The 20,437-nt window shown below is 45.5% G+C and overlaps 1 protein-coding gene across 1 annotated transcript in view; it reads right to left on the bottom strand.

Annotated features, from left to right (window-relative positions):
• The window catches only part of Kcmf1 (potassium channel modulatory factor 1), a 74,016-nt gene that overhangs the window by 4,611 nt on the left and 48,968 nt on the right, over positions 1-20,437 (bottom strand). The window contains exons 3-6 of the mRNA XM_063229648.1: positions 20,139-20,278; positions 7,577-7,678; positions 4,486-4,660; positions 2,111-2,393 (exon numbers count right to left, since the gene is read on the bottom strand). Of these exons, the coding sequence (XP_063085718.1) occupies positions 2,111-2,393; positions 4,486-4,660; positions 7,577-7,678; positions 20,139-20,278 (700 nt within the window). The remainder of the gene's footprint in view (positions 1-2,110; positions 2,394-4,485; positions 4,661-7,576; positions 7,679-20,138; positions 20,279-20,437) is intronic.

The following is a 20,437-nucleotide window of genomic DNA, read 5'->3' as shown; positions in this document are numbered from 1 at the left end:
GCTCTTGTCTCAAAATTTAAAAAGAAAAGGAGGGGGGAGGGCGGGTAGGCAGGGCATTTAGCTGAAGCCCTGGACTCAATCCCCCATACAGCCTACCACATCTCCCCTCAAAAGGAAAGCAAGGAAGAGTATGATCTGCAGCTGCAAGGTCCTGTGCAGTGTGGAGCTGCAGGTGATGGAACCTGCCTGTTAGAAGCTACAATCAGAATTCAAAGAGCCCTGAAGCCTCCACACCACGCCCGGGGATCAGGGTGTCCAACGTGGGATCAATGCACAAACAACTCCCCAGGTCAAGTCACTGTGCACCTTGGGACTTAAGGAAAGCAAGGAAAGGGTGAGAAGATGTCTGCACTGGCAAGACACTCTGCCCCCAGTTCAGCGCATTCCATGTGAGTGCGCTCACTGGGAAGGCTGTGTGGCCTGTGGGTTCTGGTGTTTTGTGGTACTCAGGATTGAAGCCAAGGCCCTGCACTGAGCTGTATCCCCAGCTCTTTTTAAAAAAACTTTGAGTATTCCTCCTGTGAAAGTACCTCTTCACAGCCAAAATAAGCAACGTGTATGAGTATTTCATTCCAGCCCCAACAATTCTCCTGGGACACTGGTGATAAAACTGCCATCAGTACGGAGCAATGAAGTACAGAGGTACTGGCTGGGCCCTCGACTCCAGAAGAGGCGGTCACATTCGTGTTGGTGTGGCAAAATGGCCAGGGCCCTATCCAGTTTGCTGATGCAGACTTTGCAAACAAAAACAAAACTGTGCTAAATGCTTTGCAGCAAACAAAGCCACTCAGCATCAAGGTACCACTTTGTCTACTGCCCAAACTTAATAACTGGCAAAGCCAAGGTTCTGGAGTAGAAGCCTTCAAACGTACTGTGGGGTGACGTTATGTTCCTGCAACTCCACACACTCCCTACTAAACAGAGATTTTAAAAGTGTGAGATAAAATACAAATAGAAATTATACCAGTTTCTTTTAATATCTCAGTAAGCTGCAATACATGGCATTTCAGAGATAAATAGTACTTTATGGTTTTTAACTTTATGTTATTCTCTGTTCCATTAAAAGCTCAAGTTAGACCAGGTTCCTTATTTGCTGAGCCTGAGATTACTCATCACTGCTATTTTAAAACTTCTCTATATTCCTGGTTTTCAGCAGAGCATTATATTCAGTTGCTAACTTGTTTTAGAAGAGCTCTGCTCCCTCCAGTGGAGCAGTTCACTGTGGTACTCACTATTCACACTGTGCTAACCCATTTTTAAACAGTCACACTTTTGGGTGCTAATCACATAAATTTAGATCTAATTATTTTAGAAAATCACTGTTTTAAATCTTGTGTACTTTTTAGCATCTCACAGATTGAAAGCAGCAATAAGGGCATACAATATTAATTATGTTAATTTATGTATCTAAAAAGACTTGTATGTGTTATGGCACAGTGTCTAAGCCTTATGAGTAGCATGGGAAAGGGCACTCATATTAGATGATAATATATACCTGAGAACAAGAAGATTAGAATTCTCACTTTATTTAAAACTATTATTTTTCATTATTTTTATGTGGAAATCCTGAGCACGTGGGTTTGTTTTTTGCGACAAAGCATGTAGCCCATGCTGGCCTGAAACTCACAGTGACATTCCTGCCTCAGTCTCTGGCATACTAGGATTACAGGTGTGTGCCACCATGCCCAGCTGAGCATGGCATTTTAATCAAGAGCTGGAAGTGGTAACAATTTAATAAAAGGCATTGCTTGTTTGTTTTTTGAGACAAGAGTCCTGCTGTGTAGTTCAGGCTGATCTTCAACTCACTATGTAGCCCAGGCTGGCCTCAAACTTGCGGTGATTCTTCTGCCCCAGCCTCCTGAGTGCTGGGATTATGGGCGTGCCCCACCACGTCCCACACAAGAGCATTTTTAAGAACACACACCAGGACTGGGCATTTAGCTCAGTGGCTTAAGCACCTGCTTGGCAAGTGCAAGGTCATGAGTTCAATCCCTGGCACCAAAAAAAAAAAAGACCACACACCAGTGGTAGGCGCACGCGCACAGTCTCTTAGGCTGCATGGTATCAATAAAACAACCCTTCTTCAAGGAAATTCTAATAAATGAGCTACCTTGTTAGAAGAAATTGGGAATTCTGGAGCGTCTGCTGACTGCTTTCCGTGTTCGCTACGTTGGTCGTTGCCGTGGACTGCGTGATCGTGGTGGTGACGCTGCTTGTGTTGGTGCGCCGGGTGGCATTGCGTGCCGTCTCTAGCTGCTGCCGTGCGGCCTGGGCGTGCTGCCGTTCCAGCTGCAGCTGCATCTGCAGTTGCTGTAACTGAGAGGCGGAAGGGCCAGAAGAATTGAGCTGTCCTCCTGCGGAACGTCTCACTCCTGATAACTGAGATAGAAGCTCTGCCAAAGGAAACGAGATGATCAACGTCTGCTTGACATGGAGGAAAACAAAACACTACAGACGCTGGGTAAATGCCCAAAGCACTGTGGGTGATAGGGACACCTGGTGACGCGCAGCTCTGCAGGGACCCAGTGCCTTCCAGAATCTCTCTTTGGGGCAGGAGTCACACAAAAACTTGTATGATTTTTATGTTTCCAACAAAATTTAAGAGATTGTTTATAAAATTACCTGCATAAAGTACTAATTATACTTCCTCTTAAAACTTGGAATGGCTGGGCACGGTGACACATACCTGTAATCCTAGCACTTGGGAGGCCAAGGCAGGAGACCTGGCTTCAGTTCTAGGTCAAACTGAACTACACAGCAATACCCCGGCCCAAAGTCAAAACCAACTAATTTCTACATGTATGCTTTCAAATTTCACATGACTTTTTTTGGGGGGGCGGGCACCAGGGCTTGAACTCAGGACCTCGTGCTTGCCAGGCAGGCGCGTAGGGTGCTGTGCTAAATCCCCGGTCCTAAAACCAACTAACTTAAAGTGGGCCATCAACAAGCGTGATCATAAGCTTTGTCAGTGTGAGTTCTACAAAAGGGGCACACGAGGCTACTGTTTTCCAGTCTCAGAACATGGCAGAGGGCCAAAGCTTACTGGAAATGACCGAAGAGGCCAACAGGACTGGATCGGGAGCAGGTCCTGGGCTCCACTGCAGTGCTCAGTGTGACGTGCTGTGGGAGCCTGCGTCTCCCTGTCGGCCTGGCCGCGTCACCGGGGGCGTGAGGAGGGCGGAGGGGAGGCCCTGGGCTCCTCCTCCCGCACTGCCCAAGGAGGGCTGGCCTGGTGACGTGGGGCGGGCCACGCCCTCCCTGTGCCAGGGGTCAGCAGAGGCTGCTGCGTGCCAGTGACTCACAGCTCTATCACCAAAATACACTAATTTCCACTCACAGGGAAAAAAAAATAGGGGTAATGGAGAGAAATTCTGAATTTTGATTTTTTCTAGAAATTAATTTTACTTTTACCACTAAAAAGAACAGATAAAAATAGTCCTTTGAATAAATTAAATTCTTTTCTAAAACTCAGTTTCCTGGGGTTGTCTCTGTTGGAATTAGAATCTTACACTGTGTATTTACATTTAAAGAGCACTTTTTGAGCAAAACCGTCACACGTGCTACCACCCAAGGAGAGCAGCCAGTACTTCCAGGGTGCAGCGGGGTACGTCGTGTGTCCAGGTTCCCCTGAGGGGGGACGCCTCAGCTTGCTGCTGCACCCACAAGCGCGCTTCGGGCCGCGCCCACGCGCACCAGGGGCTTCTCACAGAGTCCCACCGCGCCGTCACCCGAGCTCTGCAGCCAGCCACCTTCGCAGGTCCACACCAGACACTGCCTCGGCTGTGACACACGGGGTCGAGCCCCGAAAGTACACGCTTCTGTACACCCTACAGCAATGCAGCTGTCACAGCAAGCTGAGGACAAAAATGTCTGTGGGTCTCCATGAGCTCTTAATTCGTTAGTTTTGTCAACTGCCTTTTTTATCCATATCCTTGAGTTTGAGCCACGACTGGAGGCTACAAGCAAAACCTCTCCATATGATCTCAGTCCCCTAAGTCATTGGTGGATATAGACTAGTATGAACAGGTTTACACTATCTACGTTTATAATGTCTGACACTTGGGGCTGGGGGTGTAGCTGAATGGTAGGGCACTTGCCTAGTATGTGCTGAGGCCCTGGCTGTGTTCAGTCCCAGATACCACCACCACCGCCGCCACCACCACCACCACCACAAAAAGATAAAAAGTAAAAAGCAAACTAACACTTCTAAAATATTTGGAAACTTTAGCTGGGTGGGGTGGTCTGTTCTTACACTCTCACCACTGGGGAGACTGAGGCAGGAGGCTCACAACTTCTATAGCAACTTCAAGACCAGCCTGGACTGAGTAACAAGACTGCATCTCAAACACCAAGAAAGGGACTTTTGTGAAGAAACTAGGCAGGCAGATGATCAGAAGTAAGATTAAAGCCACAAACCCCAAAAGCGTTTTGAAAGGCACACCCCTTCCCCCTGCTATTGTCTTTATGAAGCTGAAATTAACTTACCAGCTATAGGATCCATGGCTTCCCTATTGCTTGGAGAATATGAACTCTGAGAAGAAGAAAGTCCACCAGTAGAACTGCTAGTAAAGTGCATGTTTGATCTACGAGCGCGAGGACCTCCTAGTCCCCGGCCAGGGTGAAACATTCTACGTACATGTCGGACACCACTCGATTCATCGTAACCCAAAGTTAAGGACAGTGTCAAATACTTCACAGAAAGGAAAAAAAACCAAGCGATGAGCCCTCCACTAGATAAACATACCAAGTTCCGAAATTGTCAGCATTTTAAAATAGCACATTTAATTTAGAATATAAATTAAACTATGAAACCTATTAACTCTAAACAATATAATACAAAGCAAAATTATGTGTGTGAATAGTGCTTGTAAGTTTAAAAAAGTTTCTTTGGGGGCTGGGGTCACGGAAAAGCGCTAGGACGTCTGAGGCCGCTGGTTCAAATGCCAGTACTGCAAAAAACCGAAAGTAAAACAAGGAAGTTTCTCTGGGAAAAGAAATTTGTTTCCTGGCTTCAGAGTAACATGAGCAGATAGGGTCAGAGGCGCTGCCTGGTCAGACACCAGGGGAAACAGCCGTTATTCTAATCACGGTAGAGAATTCCATGTATGTTTATGTAATCCCAGTAACCACAGTGATAAGTATCAATCTATCTGAGGAGAGCTGTATTAATATGACATTTACCAAGAAGTCAGACATCCAGCAGTCCCGTCCATCCCACACAGCTAACCCAAACAGAAGAACTGAAGCAGAAATAGCTGTCAAGATTCACAGAGACAAGCCAGGCAGGGTGGTGCAACCTGTGATCCCAGCTCCTCCCCACGGGTGACGCTTACGAGCTGGAAGGCCAACCTGGACTACATTATGATTTCAAGGCCAACTTGGGTGACACACTAAGACCTTGTCTCAAAGATAAAAAGCAAACAGCAAACAAAAGGCTTCACAAAGTCAAGCCAAGTGTGGTGGCACACTCCTTTTAGCCCAGCTCTTCAGAAGGCTGAGGCAAGAAGATTCCAAGTTCAAGGCCAGCTTGGACAAGGGAGGTCTGGCTGCCTGCAAATAAAAAAGAGCTGGAGATACAGTTCAGTGACAGAGCACCCGCCAAGCATGAGGCAGGCCCTGGGTTCAATTCTAAACACTGCAAAACGCAAAACAAACAAAAGAACCACATGACTCACATAGCCCTACTCAGGGGAGTGTGTGTACGTGTGTCTGTGTGCATAGGCTAGCTCAGGAATTGTAGAAGGAAGTTTTCTTCCCGAGTGGCAAACAGAGCACCTTATGCAGATGAACTGTTTTCCTAGAGTCAGCTTTCCAGCTGACGGTTCTGGCCTTTTAGGGACCCCTACAGGCCACCAGCCCCACTCCAAGGTACATGGTCTCACGGTTCCTTCTGGGATCATGGTATAGGCTCTATAGAAAAAGTGATGTTGGACTTCTGTGTCTTGTTTTAAAGAAGCACTTCCATCAAGGAGCTTCCACTGAGACAGAAAAAACAAGACTGGCATACACTAGGATCACCGAAGGCCCTCCCTGAGCCCACATGGACAAACTTCCCACATCCATAGTTTGTACTGCAGTCCCTGCAAAGCCTCTGTTTCCAGGATAACAGCCCTGGTACGTCCTCCCCTCCCCCCCACAACGTAGCCGTAACAAATCAGACATGTACCGTCCTCTCTCATTGTTAAACGTTGCACAATTTAATCTTTTTTCCTAGAGATACCTCTAAAATATGAAAATGGACAACGACACTATTAAAGGCCTCAGAATATGCAGAAAATTTCTGGATGTCAGCTTGACTTTAAATTATTTGCTTAGTTTTTCCCTGTGAAGATGGAATGGTATACGGATGAAGCATAATTCTTCTGGGTATTTGTAAAGGATTTTTAAAAATACAAAATGCATAGCAATGGCTTCAATACCCTTGCCTCTTCTGGAGGTTTTAACTGTGCTTCCTCATGCGGCAATCAGCGCCCCTGCACGAAGGCCCAGCAAGTGCCTTGCTGGCTTCCCCTCCCTGACTACCACTCCCGAGCTGGGGCGGCTCTGCGAGTCTCGGGCGGGTTCCAGCTCTCCATCTTCCCATTCACTTTCCACTACATATTAAAAGAAAAAAAAATTGTTTCCAATTAGAAAACGAGGAATTTCGAATGAGCAGTGGGAGCTCTAAAGCATGAAAGTCACTAGTTTGTTCTCCAACGGGTCGAAGCTTGGCTACGATTTCCAGCAGGCAATCAAAGGTATGAGAACAAAGTCTGGCAGAGAGAGTTCTGATCAGCTCTCCAATTATTTCAAAACTGCAATGAACACTGAAACTTTGGTATGAGAACAGAAACCTAGTAAGGACAGTTTTAGATTCATAACCAGAAAGCAGAAGCCATGAGTGCACGAAAGTAACTGCTCTGGTAAGCTGGTCACGGCAGGACCACTGAAAGGGAAAAGACTTCAGAGCTGGACCTGCGCTTATGCCGTGCTCCTCAGAGCCTGGGCCGGAAGGAAAGGATTCTCCTGCCCACCATCCCACTACACCACACCTACAAAGGTAAGGCAGCAGAGGAACGGCAGCAGAAGCACACACAGCCTCTTTACATTACACTAATTCAGTCAGTTTGGACTAAGACTTCCCTCTTTGGGGTGAAAGCAACTTCCTGAAGGATTTCTAATGTGGTCCAACTGCCCTTAAAATTCTGACGAGCTAAAGTAATGAACTACAGATGACGGGTTAGTTAAACTTCATGTAACAAACATGGTTCATAGTAAGCACATCAAACGAGAAGTAAAACATCCTTCTCTACCCTGAGTCCCTTTTAGGAAAAGGATTTTCAAATCAATACAAATACTTCAGAGATTAATTATTCTCCAGGCATATCATACTTAAGAATAATCAAAATCGGGGCTGGGGATTTAGCTCAGCGGCATAAGCGCCTGCCTTGGAAGCAGGCAGTCGTGAGTTCGATCCCCGGTACCGATAAAAAGACAAAAAAAAAAAAAAAAAAAAAAAAAAAAAAAAAAAAAAAGAATAATCAAAATGGCACACGGCACAAACAGTTCTTTCCCTTACTGGCTCTTAAAAGGATATTAAATCTCTAGGGGCTCTGTGTTCAAGTGTAAGATGAGCTGCAAAGTCATCCGTGACATGATTAGGATCGCCTCCAGGTAACGCTGCACATATTGGACAAATCTGAAAGGAAAAAAAGCAAGTTTAATACATGGACACAAATCAGACGTCTTTCTGGACCACTATTTTACTATAAGTTTTACTATTATCAAGTTCCAAACAGGCAAAGCCACAGATCCTAGACTGGTGAGACCTGAGGACCATGTGCTGCACCTCGGGGCTGACTGAGGCGTCTCCGCAACCCCACACCACAGAGCTAGGCGGAGCGTCCATCCTCCACCTGTGGCAAGGCCTCCTAGCTGCCTGCCCGATTCTTATTTGCATGATATAATAACAACAACAACAATAATAATTTAAAAATGTTCCCTTTGCTGCACGTATATGTTTAAGTCCAGTCGTGAATAATGCAGACAGATTCAGGCCCACGGTGTAACTGTCCAGCGTCAGCGAGCCTTGGGGGCTGATCCTCATCAAGACAGCAGGGGCAGACAGAAACACAACTGTGCAGACACAGCCAACCACTGTGTGGCAGGCAGGAGCTAGGTGATGCCACGGTCAGTGCCAACACACACATGTGCTCTAAATTCATGAATGGGACTCTCAGAAAAAACAGGATGCGGCCCAAGAGGAATGGGGAGTGCAGCAAAGTCTGTGACCAGGTTACATCCAAGGAGTAGGTCAACTTTCCAAAGAGAAATAAGGAGAAAGAATAAAATAGTGCACATGGCAGAGTTCAGAGGGAGTTTGACGGTCTGTAGTGGTAACCTCTGAGACGGACGGAGTTTAGCACAATTGGTGAGACAAGTAAGAGTTAAGGCCTTACTCTTCCGGAAACCCAAACAGATACATGATGGTCCAGCAGTCCTTAAGTAAGAACAATTTTAGTCTCAACAGACGGCCAAAGAAGGCCCCGTGCAAAGGATGTGGCCAAAGGGAGCTCAGGGAGTGCTGTGACAGTGGAGGCTGGTGCCTCCCCACTGAGAGCTCGAGCCAGGACAGGTATGCACGAGCCACCGCGAGCCAGGGTACGTGACACGGAGCCTTCAGTTGGCTTCACTGTCTGCTTATGGCACAGAGTGACAAGTAAATGGAATGTGAATGCACACAGTGCCGGGCCATGCAGCAGAGAGCAAGCTACTCTCTGACTCCTAGAATGGACACAAACACAACTGCCCACCTTCTAATGCTTAGAGAGCAGAAGCCCCCGAGAGCTTGACTACAATTTGATGCCAGTCTCTCTCATGCCCTGGTCTGCTGTCCTATTTACTGTGACTCAGGACTGAGCAATATCCTCGAGAGAATCTAGGGATGTTCATGGGAAATAATGATCAAGCACAACAGTGTGTGAGCTACAGAGGTCACAGCGGAACATGTCTGAGAGCAAATGAGAAAGCAGACAGCAGACACTGTCCTTTGGTGGGAAAAGTAGCGCTATCTATTCCCAAGTTTAAAAACTATCCATTTTTTTGTGACTAGGAGTTGAAGTTGACTCTCTGTGTCCCGCTGAGGCTCTGACATCGCCTGGGAGTGTCTGGCATATTTGTCTTACTTCCATTTGTTTCTATTGCTTACCTAGCTAGACCACATTTTTTGAGAGCTGTAGGACAGTATGATTTGTCTTTAACTTTTAACTATGGCCATTCTTGGGGAAAAAAAAATTACACCAACAAGGTTTAAAGAATAAAACAACTTCTAGCTGTTTAAAATTAAACAAGCCAGCTTAAATTTTTTTGGGGGGAGGGACCTAGGGATTGAACTCTGGGCTTGACACAAGTCAGGTAATTCTCCACTACTGAGTTACACCTACAGACCTTCTATTTTTGAGACAGAGTCTCACTAAGTTGCCCAGGCTGACCTCAATCTTTTGATTTTCCTGTTTCAACCTCCTGAGTCAACCTCCTGAGTGGCTGGGATTACAGGTGTGCAGTACCTGGTCTGATTATTTTAGATATTTTTGAGATCCTTTATTTTGCAACAATGAACAGGAATTGAGTTATATATAGCTTTACTACACAGGATCATATATAATTTTATCTAAGGAGAATACAACCATCAAAAGGAAAATAAAGTTATCTTTTTCCTATATTATTTTCCTTTATTAAGACTGGTCTTTGAAGGGCCAGGGATTTAGCTCAGTGGCATAAGGACCTGCCTTGCAAGCACAAGGTCATGAGCTCGATCCCCAGTACAAACAAAACAAAACACAAAACAAAGAAGACTGGTCTTTGGATGAAATCTGTATACAACTTGAGTTGCACAGAGAGCGGCAGAAGCCTTCAGTACTTTGAGGCCTCATATATACATTGTTCTTTTTGGAATGGGGTCTCGTTATGGGACCTGGTTGTCTTCAAACTTTTCTTCCTCCTGTTTTATGCTCCCAAGTAGCTGGGATTACAGGCATGTGCCACCCTACATGTAACATTCTCAGATGAGAAGTTGGTTCAAGGATATACATTCCTAGAAGAGAAACACAAATAGTAAAAATACCAGGATGTCCTACCTAGATAGCCTACAAATCAGAGAGCATTTTTTAATAGAGATGTAAAACAGAAAATCAAAATCCTCATGATCGTTTATTAACTTCAGTTCTACAAAGTCTTTTATAGGGCACCGCAGTTACTGTGCTAGAATGAGTGTATTTAGAAATTCTAAACAACCCACCAACCACCCTCCACAATGAGTGGAGATGAAGAATCACTGAGGATTAGGAGTTATGGAGGAGTCAGCTTGGCGCCTGGCACAGAAAGTCAGGGAATGAGGTCTCTAACAAGGGGAAGATGTTGCTACATTTGGGCCATAGGAAGCTAATGCACAGGAGGCCGTGGAGAGGGAGACGAAGCTGCAGAGCTATGGGACCAGCGACCTGGCCATCACCTTCTAAGCTTCCTACTTTATGCCTGGCAGGTGAATTCGTGCTTAAGAATGAAATCTCTGAGTGCGTATGAGCCCCAGAGTTTACTCAAGGCTCTGTCTTCTCAGGGATAAAGGGAGGAACAAGAGGAAGAAAAATGAGAGGCATGTGGGGCAGAATCCAAAAGAGGGGAGGGTGGAGACAAACCCGCTCTGTCCCTCAGGAGTTTAACTACTGCTTAGCTGTTTTGTTTTGGTCCTGGGAATGGAACACAGGGCCTCACACTTGCTGGGCAGGCACTGTGCCATGAGCGGTATCCCCAGCCCCTATGGCTTAGTTTTGAGTTGGCCTTCATTTGAGCATCATGGTAGCCAGTACCTCTCCGTACAGGAAAGGTCTACACAAGAGTGAGCGGTTAGCCCTAAAATGAGACCATGTTCACACTTATCGACCCCCCACCCCATGACATACAATGCCTATGACTCACACAGCTAGGTCTCATATAATACACTGGCTTTAAACTGTGACAACCTGCCACCACTAACCTTCAGGGACTGGTCTAAGGCAGTGCTTTCTAAACTTGGCTAAGAATATGAATTACCTGGAGCATTAGTCTAAAACAGTGTCTGAGGCCTTGGAAACAGATGTGTGTATGTGTGGGGGGTGTTAGAGATCCCAGGTGTTAGGCATAATTGCATGAAGTCTGTCAAATACAGCTTGAACATAAAATGGCACTGAAAATTTATAAACTACTTCCTTGTCATATAAAATACCAAATGTTATTTTACTACAGAACCACAAAATCTTATTTATAAATGACCTGCTGTTCTTGATCGCCTTTTGGTTACGGCTTGAATCCTCCTCTGCTGCTTTGTCTCGACACTGAGGGTCACTGTCAGTCTTGCTTTTTACCTGCAGTCCCTCTGGGAACCTATACCCATTGAGACGAGGCCTCTCTAAGAGTCTACTGGAGTTTCCCTGTTTCCACATGGTTCTAGTGCTAGCTGCCAGCAAGCAACCCGGCAGTACACACTTACCACAGGCTGTCATCAACATCTAGAACGTATCTCCAGTCATCACACCACATATCCATACCACGTTCCCACTAAGTGTACACAGAGCCCATGTCCACGCATGGCACAGGCCACCTGTCCATTAGAAAACATCCCAAGTCAGCATTTTTGTTTGCTTTTTAAATACACTTTTTAACCAGTCCAAAGCAAGTTTGGGACCCACTTCAGTCTCTTTCCTGAGTGAATGCAGCCAGCAGTGTTCTCTCCCTGGGCACCCTGTACCGCTGTAAACACAACAGGAGAAGCTAAGCTCCAATGTGGGGTGTCCTCTCCCATTTGTTGGCTGGCTTCTCAGGCAGTTACTTGCTCATTTTGTTCAGTGCCACAGAAAAAAATTCATTTACAAAGCTGCCCCTTGGTTGCAGCATGAAACACAGCTTTCCCTGAAGCCAGAGGTGGCGTGATGAGGGAGCTCAAAACTGCCCGCAAGCACCTGACACGGCTGGCATCTCTTCATGAGGTTTCTAGATCACGAACTGGATAAAGCCACTTCTTCCTTTAATCTGATTAACTTCAGATCCATAGGAAACGTTTCCTTTCAGAGCATCTGTTCAAATGCCTTGATTTTTCCATATCATTTTTTTTGCTCATTTTTTTTTTTTTTAACTTTTTATCAGTACCAGGAATCAAACTCACGACCGCCTGCTTGCAAGGCAGGTGCTTATGCCACTGAGCTAAATCCCCAGCTTCTATCATTTTCTTTTGTGACTTTCTGGTGACACCAAATTTTTGACTCACCTGTTCTCTGTCCACCATAGATCCATGAGCAGCAGGACAGCCTGTGAAGTCTACCCCCTCTGCTGCCCTGCTCAGCCGCGTAACTGTTATGGCTAGGACTCAGGGATTCCTGTCCAAGGGGCTGCAGGCACAGCCTCCAGCAGCCTGTGCTTCCCAAATGACAGCCTGGGTGGAGTGTGACTCTAGCTGCTGAGACATCTCTTTATTGTCCACAAATCAAGAGGGTGAGTGTTTTGGTTGTAAGAGCCTCTCTCCTACCTTGTCTCACTTCACTGACTTAAGTTTATTGCCCTATTATTTCACAACACAATCAAGGCCTTGCCACCTCTCCACTCACCAGGTTCTTGCTGGCTCTTTGTGAGTAACGCTGTTCCCTTCTCACTCTCTCCTTTTTTTAGAAATCTCACCCACTTTTTAAGGCCTAGCTTAAGGTTCCTCTGGCCACTTCCTACACCACCCTATCATTGTGTCAAATGTACCAGTTTGGGCTTCAGCCACGCCAAGAGGTCTGTGTGCAGAGAGCCACGCTGTTAGCCTGGTATCATGCCGACAGCCACCGTATTTTACTGTAAGAGTTCCGTGACTTCAGAAAGCAGCTTCACACTTCACATATATTAAATATAACTCTTAAAAAGATCTATTCGGAGGCTATGTTTGTCTTCTAAAAGGACAGGTAGTGTGTCCCCCTCCAAGCTGACCGTAATGAGTGGCCCAGGAATGATCTCGCACAGCCTTCCTTGTGTCATTCTGCTGGAGGAAGAATGCTGTGCTCCCCTCCACTCTGTCTGTGCAGCCAGCCCCGTGGCTGCCTGCGGCTCAGTGCCCACGCCCCTGACAGTAGCCCTTCTACAGACGCTGCCTCTTGTTCCCTTACTTCTTGTCCGCTTGTTACTTAAAGGTTCCCACTCCTCAGTCCTGGTCCCCTGTAAATCCCAGGTGTCACAGGTTTTGGAGGTAGAAGAGTGAAGAAGTCGCTCACTGCCAGAGTCCCACTGTCTTTGGAAAAGCTCTATTTTTTCATACTTCTGTGAATTTGCCCCCCCAAGTAACAGAAGAAAATAAAAACATAACTTCAAACCATTTTACTGCTTTCTGGTATTGTATTAAGTTTTGACTTTAAGGTCAAATAGCCTTACCCCAAGCTGCTCTGAATGAAAACCATACGTACAGAGTCCCAAACCAGATGTCCAAAAGCAGCCTGTGTGTGTGGTATCCTGAGAGATAAGGCTCAAAGCCAAAGCCTTTTGAATGCTAAGCAAGTGCTTTACGAATAAGCCAGACCCTCCATCCCGCAACAGCCTATAGGCCGCCGGCATCAAGCTCATCAAGCCCCAGCTAAGTTTGGCCCCCCACGTCCCACATAATAGGTTGTCTACTAAGTTTAAATGAAAACACTTAGAGTCGAGTGTTGTGGATGTGGCTTAAGACAGGGGCACTTTCTCCAACCATACTAAGCACCATCTCCCTTCTGCTGCTCTGTAACTATACCCCTATTCCAGGTAAAGGATCTGTGCTCTGAAATCCAAGTGAGCAGGAGAGTTAATTAAAATTCTGACTGGTTACATTTGTTACAGCATGCAATTTAAGTATTTGCTGAGGCGAAGTCAGCGCTAACTTTATATTCTGAATTTAAGAATTACCAGAAAATGAGAACAGCTCCTGCCACCATTATTATTCACATACATTTTCTCTCTTCTAAAAATAAAAATTGCGGAGCTGGGGATTTAGCTCAGTGGCATAAGCGCCTACCTTCCAAGTGAGTGTATGGTCATGAGTTCGATCCCCGGTACCGATAAAGAAAAAAAAGACAAAAAAATAAAAAATAAAAATTGGTACTACTTTTTTATTGTCTTTAGACCGAGGTGCAATGCACGTCTCTCCTTGGAGGGGAACATCACTTGGAACCTAGCTCTAGAAATGCCCCTGGCTCATCCTGCAGGGAGATTTCCCATTCACTCTCAACATGCCGAGGAGCAAGTCTTTCTCACAGAAAGAGCGGTAAGCCCAAAAGAGCCGCAGGGGTCTAAAGCCAAGGCAGAGACACCTTCTTACCGCTCATACAAAAGACGGGGAGGAAACACGGAGTTAACCACTGCAAGCAACAGTAACTGGATGTCTTTACATCTCCTGCTCAATTAAAAGGTCCATGTATCTGCTGCATCCTATGGACTTCACGCGTACTGGACTGCATACGAAGCTGTGTTTCAAGCACATACATACAGCACTAGTACAGCACCTGTGCTAAACAGTCGTCAACTCCTCTGGATCTTCAAGAACCACAGAACTCGCAGCTGGGTGAACCCTGGCTTCTGTTTGGTCAATGTGCACCCGTGGCCTTTCGGGATTTGAGGAAGCACCTTGTTTACCTAGGGCTAACCTAATTTCCTGTTGCTGCAGTGAAAATACTGAAATTAACTTACGGCTCAACGCAAGTTACTGCATATTAAGTTAGCTTTTCTCCTTATTTCCATCCTCCCCATTTAAGTTATGAGGTTGGAAGTGTTACCTGCTTCCAAAGAGTAGCATTTAAAATGTTAAGGGGTTGTTGCTATATACAAAAAGTTTAAGTTTTCTTTGTCTTTGTATATGCTTTAGAAAGTCCTAAGACATAATTAAGTTTTGGGTTCCAACATGTTTCTTGTACAGAAATTTAATATATGACTATGTGAATGTCTTGGGAATTAACAAAACTTGAAAAAGCATAACTTAGTCACACTGACATTAACTCCAAGGAATCAGAATTGCTTGATTTCTGCATCTTGCCCATGTTTCACTCCAGAGTAAGCACTCATGCTTGGAGGGGAGAAAAAAATTCTCTTCTAAACTCTTCTTTTTTCCGTCTGCCCTGGGGCAGTCACCAGTTCATCTGCAGGCTTGCAGGTCGTCAGCAGGAAGCTGGAAGCTGGAGGGCTGTGGGCAGGGAGACTGCAGAATCAGAGCTGGACTCCACCTCAGTCAGCCAGTCCAGGTTATTTCTAGTGAGGTTAAACTGGTTTGGTGACGATAAAGCTTTGTGTGTTTCTTTCCTCAAGGTCATAATCAGTTTGTCAAGTAAGGCTGAGTTGGGAAGAGAATTCTAGAAAAAATGACCTCAGCTATGAAAATCAAGATTGGTGTCTTCAAATAGGTCTCCTAAACGTGTGTGTATGTGTATTTTAACCAAAAGGAAAGGGCAGGAAAGAAGAGTTGGTTGCCAGACACAGTGGCAGATGCCTGTAACCCCAGCACTGGGGAGGCTGAGGCAGGCAGATCACTGAAAGTAGGAGGCCAATGTGGGGTACATAGTAAGTTCAGGACCAGCCTGAACAGGGCCAGGCGTAGGGCTCAGCAGCACGGCTCTTGCCTGGCATGGCCGAGGTCCTGCGTTCAATTTCCTGGTAATAATAATAATATAAGAAGAAGAAAAAGGAGCATAAGGAGAAGAAGAAGAAGAAGAAGGAGGGGGGGGGGAGAAGGAGGAGGAGGAGGAAGAGGAGGAGGAGGAGACTAGCCTGAATTACGCAGTGAGACCATATCAAAAAAACAAATAAATAAAAAAAGAAGAGGCGGTAGGAGGGGAAGAGCTAGAAAGGGCTGGGGACTGCCTGAAGAAGGCTTGGACTTAGCTGTCAGCTGCAGAGGACTCCCACCTTTGGGTTATACTGCTTTCTACGGCCTTCAACACACTGCCACGCACCAACCTGAAACTCAGTCTGGACACTGAACTAGACAAACCAGTGTTTCATAGGGCACAAAAGAAACCAGAACAGGCCCAAAGCAAAACAGAACTGCAAACAAAAGTTGCCCATGCCTGCCGTCTTGCTCAGCAGCCTCTCACAACAGGGTCCTTCCCCTCCCAGCAGTCCTGTTCACCTTCCCCAGGGAGTCCACCTCACAAAGGGAAAGCACAGGGCAAGGAACACCTGGCCCAGAAGCCGGGCCTCCCCCCGGAGATGGCAATGCCTCTACTCCAACCACTGACATTTCATTCTCACAGTAACCCAGACCATTCTGCCTTCAGTTTTCCTATCATCTTAAGGAACTGATTTCTTAACAGAACTGGCTGTAAAACTATTATGATAACTAAATACAGGGCTGCCCTACAACAGATCCAGAACCCCTACAGGGCCTCTAACCATTTCCTTCTGAGAGCGACTCAAAAATCTTCCCTGGCCCAGGACTTAGCTCAGTGGCACAAGTTGCCTGCTTGGCAAGCACAAGATCATGACTTATTGAAGTCATGGTAAACAAAACAAAACTCCCTGGAATGCTAGTGGCTGGAACAGAAAATCAAAAGCACTACCTTTTGATTTTGAACAAGTAAATGTGTTTTAAATACTTGTTATTTAAAAATATTCAAAGATGATGGGTGTAGTGGCATATGCTTGTAATCCCAGCACACAGGAGGCCGAGGCAGGAGGATCATTGCAAATTTGAGACCAGCCTGGGTGACAAAATGAGCTCAAGGTCAGCCTGAACTATGAGACCATCTCAAAAAGACAAAAAGGGAAGGGGGAAAAAAAAAGTGAAGACAATGCATTTCCAAACACAGAAAGAATTTTTTGCTGAGCTTGGTGTCATCATAGCACTCTGAGAAGCTGAGGCAGAAGGATCAGAAATTTGAGTCCAGTATGGACAACTTACTGAGACACTGTTTCAAAGTAAAAATTAAAAAAGGATTGGAGATGTAGCTCAATGGATAGACCCCCTGGGTTTAATTCCCAACACCACAAAACAAACAAACAAACAAGTATTGCGTACAGCACTCGCCTAGCATATCCAAGATACAAATGGTGAAAGTACTATATTCTCATTAACCATGACACTGGCCCTGTGCAGCTGAGTGGTGACACTGTTGTGGTTTACATCCCAAAGCCTCCCGTTTGGAGGTGGGGCTGGGTGGAGGGGCAGGCTGGCCATGTGGCCTGATGGGTGCCTCCTGGTTTCTCTTCCTGCCTTCTCTGCTTCCTGGCTGCTGTGGTGTGAGCACCATTCCTCTGCATCAGACCTCCTCCCATGCCATCTCTGCTTTCGAACCTCCTAACCATGAACTGAAACTTTTGAGGCTGTGGGTCAAAATAAACTTGTCTTCCTCCTTTGAGTCATCTTATTCTGCCTTAAAGTATTCTGTACTGCAACAGGAAAGTGACTAATAAAGGTACGGGTGAGCTACGCTGGCTCTGAGTGGACACTTTGCATGGTGACGGTGGGGTTCTACCATGGCATATCCTTGGGCCCCTGAATCTTCCGAAGGATGCTGGTTAGAGGGGTCTGGTTCTTAGGGTTAGGGTTAGGGTTAGTCGTTCAGGGACGGACAAACAGGTTATTTAAAAGACATAGGTGGGTAGCATGGAAGCAGAAAATTATAAACTGGGCATCTGGAAAAATGTTAAAGAGGAATAGAAAAGGAGGCACAGCAAGCCGCTATGTGAATATAAATGCCTACAAAATGATGGGAATCACTCTTGAATCTTACAATCCAATTCAAGAGTGTCTCAATTCAACGTAACTGGCAAAACACTGGGACAAGAGGACATCAGAGCTGACCACACGCTTTCCATATATGTGCAGGCAGGTGTGGATGGACATGCATCGACAGGAACAGACACTGCTCTGTGAGCCAGACTGGCTTGCTCTAGTCCATCGCTTACAGATCCAAAGGAGAAAATCCTTGTACCTTTGAACATAAAGGATGCAGGCTTCCTGTACACAGGCAGTCTCCACCCTAGCTTTTCGTAACAGTTTCTGTTTGCTTGTCAGTTTTCACTCTGAAATGTCTGGGTGCGTTACAGGTGGGTATGGAGGCAGATGTGCACTCGTGGGAAGACTAAGCGCTACGGAGGAGGGAGAAAGCCTTAAGATATTCAACAGAAACTGATTTATGAGAAAATAGAATGGTGACCGTCTTGGTGGCTGGCTATGTACTAAAAGCCTGGGACTTAAAGGCAAATCCTGGGACACACATCTTGTGGGAGAAGACCACACAACCATTTGTCAGTGGTGGGTATTCAATTTTCAAACTGTGCACTGGATACAGGAAGTATATAAATTTTGAGTATTCACTTTCAGGAAATAGGGGCTGGGGATTTAGCTCAGCGGCATAAGCGCCTGCCTTGCAAGCAGGCAGTCGTGAGTTTGATCCCTGGTACCGATAAAAATGAAAAAGACAAAAAAAAAAAAAAAAAAAGCATTCACTTTCAGGAAATAGAACACACAAGGCCATGAGTGTGAATTCTTAATTTATAAAAATAAACAATTGGGTTTTTATTTTATTTTAGACACGATCTCACTATATAGTCCAAGCTGGGCAGGAACTCATTATGTGGCCCAGCCTGGATTCAAACTTGTGATTCTCTTGCCTCAGCCTCATGAGTGCTGGGATTACAGGTAGGTACCCTCATGCCTGGCTCAAAAAATCTGCTGTTCATCCAGGAAAAGGACTTAATTTTCACTGTACTCTCTAATCTTAGATGTGGGAAAACTTGTGTGTGGTCCTGCCCAGCAGAGTAATAACAGTAGAACACTATTTTAAGAATACCTAGTTTGCAATGAGGAAAACTCTCCACACCCCCACCCCACAGTACTGTATGGGGTGAATAAAATACCCAGACTTAAGAGAGATTAAATAAAAGAAAAACAATTACAGGTTTTCCACAACCAGCAAGATGGAGCAGCAAGTGAGTCACCGCTTTCCCTGGTGCTATCTGGGAGGCAAAACTGCTTCACAGACAAAGGCAGAGGGAGACGCTGGCCCAGAGCTCAGCTAGGGCGCCTGCTGAGTGTGGGTGAGGTGGGGGTCTATGGGGGGCCACACACAAATCAAGAATTGTAGTAAATGTGACAATGACGCTCGAAGGCTCCCCTAGATGCAAGACAAGAACATTCCCAACCTACTGTTAGATGTTAACATTTGGCTTAATGACTGCATGAAGTGCATTTACCAGCTCTTTGTACCACAGAAACCTTACCACACCTGGGAGCATGGGACTGGCAGTGTCCGCAGGCACAAAGGTGAACCCGTGGTTCCTCCCGACGGCAGATGTGCAGCAGAGCTAAGCAAGGAACCAGGGGACCTCTGGCCGAGTTCAGATACCTTACCTGTTACGTCTCAGCATGCTACTTTATTTCTCCAGATTTTAATTAATTTGCTTTGAGTACATTTGGGGGCTTCTCAGTTAATGTATGTGTAACTATTTGTGCCAAAATTCTTCAATTCAATGCTTACAGTTCTACAGCAAGCCTTCACTTAACCTGTTATTACCAATGATAAAGCAAGGGAGAAGTTTTTGGAGTGTTTTGTCATTTTTCATTTTGATGCAGGCTGTCTGAGAAGTTAAGTAAAAAAATCCAAAGAGCTTTCCAGGGGAGGCTTCGTGTACTATTCTGGGTCCCTGGCTTGATTAAGCTCTGACCCAGGAAGCTTCTAACCTGATGAAAGCCACATAAGTCAGTCACATGCTACACTGAATCCTGGAAATGAACCATTGCTACTATACAAGTGAAGAGTTTTGTATTTCCTCGTGTAAAATTCCTTGTACAAGAAACAAATCAAGGACATAACAGTAAAAATACTTTACAAAGAGACGCGGTGAAGTCTCACTAAAGTCTTTTCAACTTTTCCACAGTGCATTTAATGAAGCACTCCTGAACCCGGTCACTTCATGCTGTGCAATTAGCAATAGGGCACGGAAAGCCAGTGTGAATAAACCCCTTGCACAAATATAGCATCTGAGGTCTGGAGCATTTACAGTTAGAAGTTGATTTAGTAACTGTTACCAGTGTATTAACAAGAAAGAGGTATCTGATGGTGATCTAGCTTTATTAATTTTAGGAATAATGTATTTTACAACAACTATTTTAGACATGAGGCTGCTTCACATACCACTTCTGTTGATGTCTCCGCGTGTTCAGAAGTAACATGTTCCTGAAGAGATGTCTCCGTATAGCCCATTTTTCCACAATAGGGACAAGTAAAAGACTGTGGCTGCTCTACAGAGAAAGCCTCCCCACCATAGTACAAGTCTGAAAAATAAAATGGAATTGCATTGAGGAATAACTATCATCAGCTTTTTAATGCATGAAAACGTTTCATATAGTACAACAATGCTAAGAAGCAGCATGCCTGATGCACTTGCCAATAACCTCACTGTCCAGGAGTGCCCATACCTCTGTTTACGCTCT

Source organism: Cavia porcellus, unplaced genomic scaffold, assembly GCF_034190915.1.
Source record: "Cavia porcellus strain 051 isolate PalLab524CR breed Dunkin Hartley unplaced genomic scaffold, mCavPor4.1 scaffold_18, whole genome shotgun sequence".
NCBI lineage: Eukaryota > Metazoa > Chordata > Mammalia > Rodentia > Caviidae > Cavia > Cavia porcellus.
The sequence above is the reverse complement of the archived record's forward strand: the minus strand, read 5'-3'. Positions and strand labels throughout refer to the sequence as shown.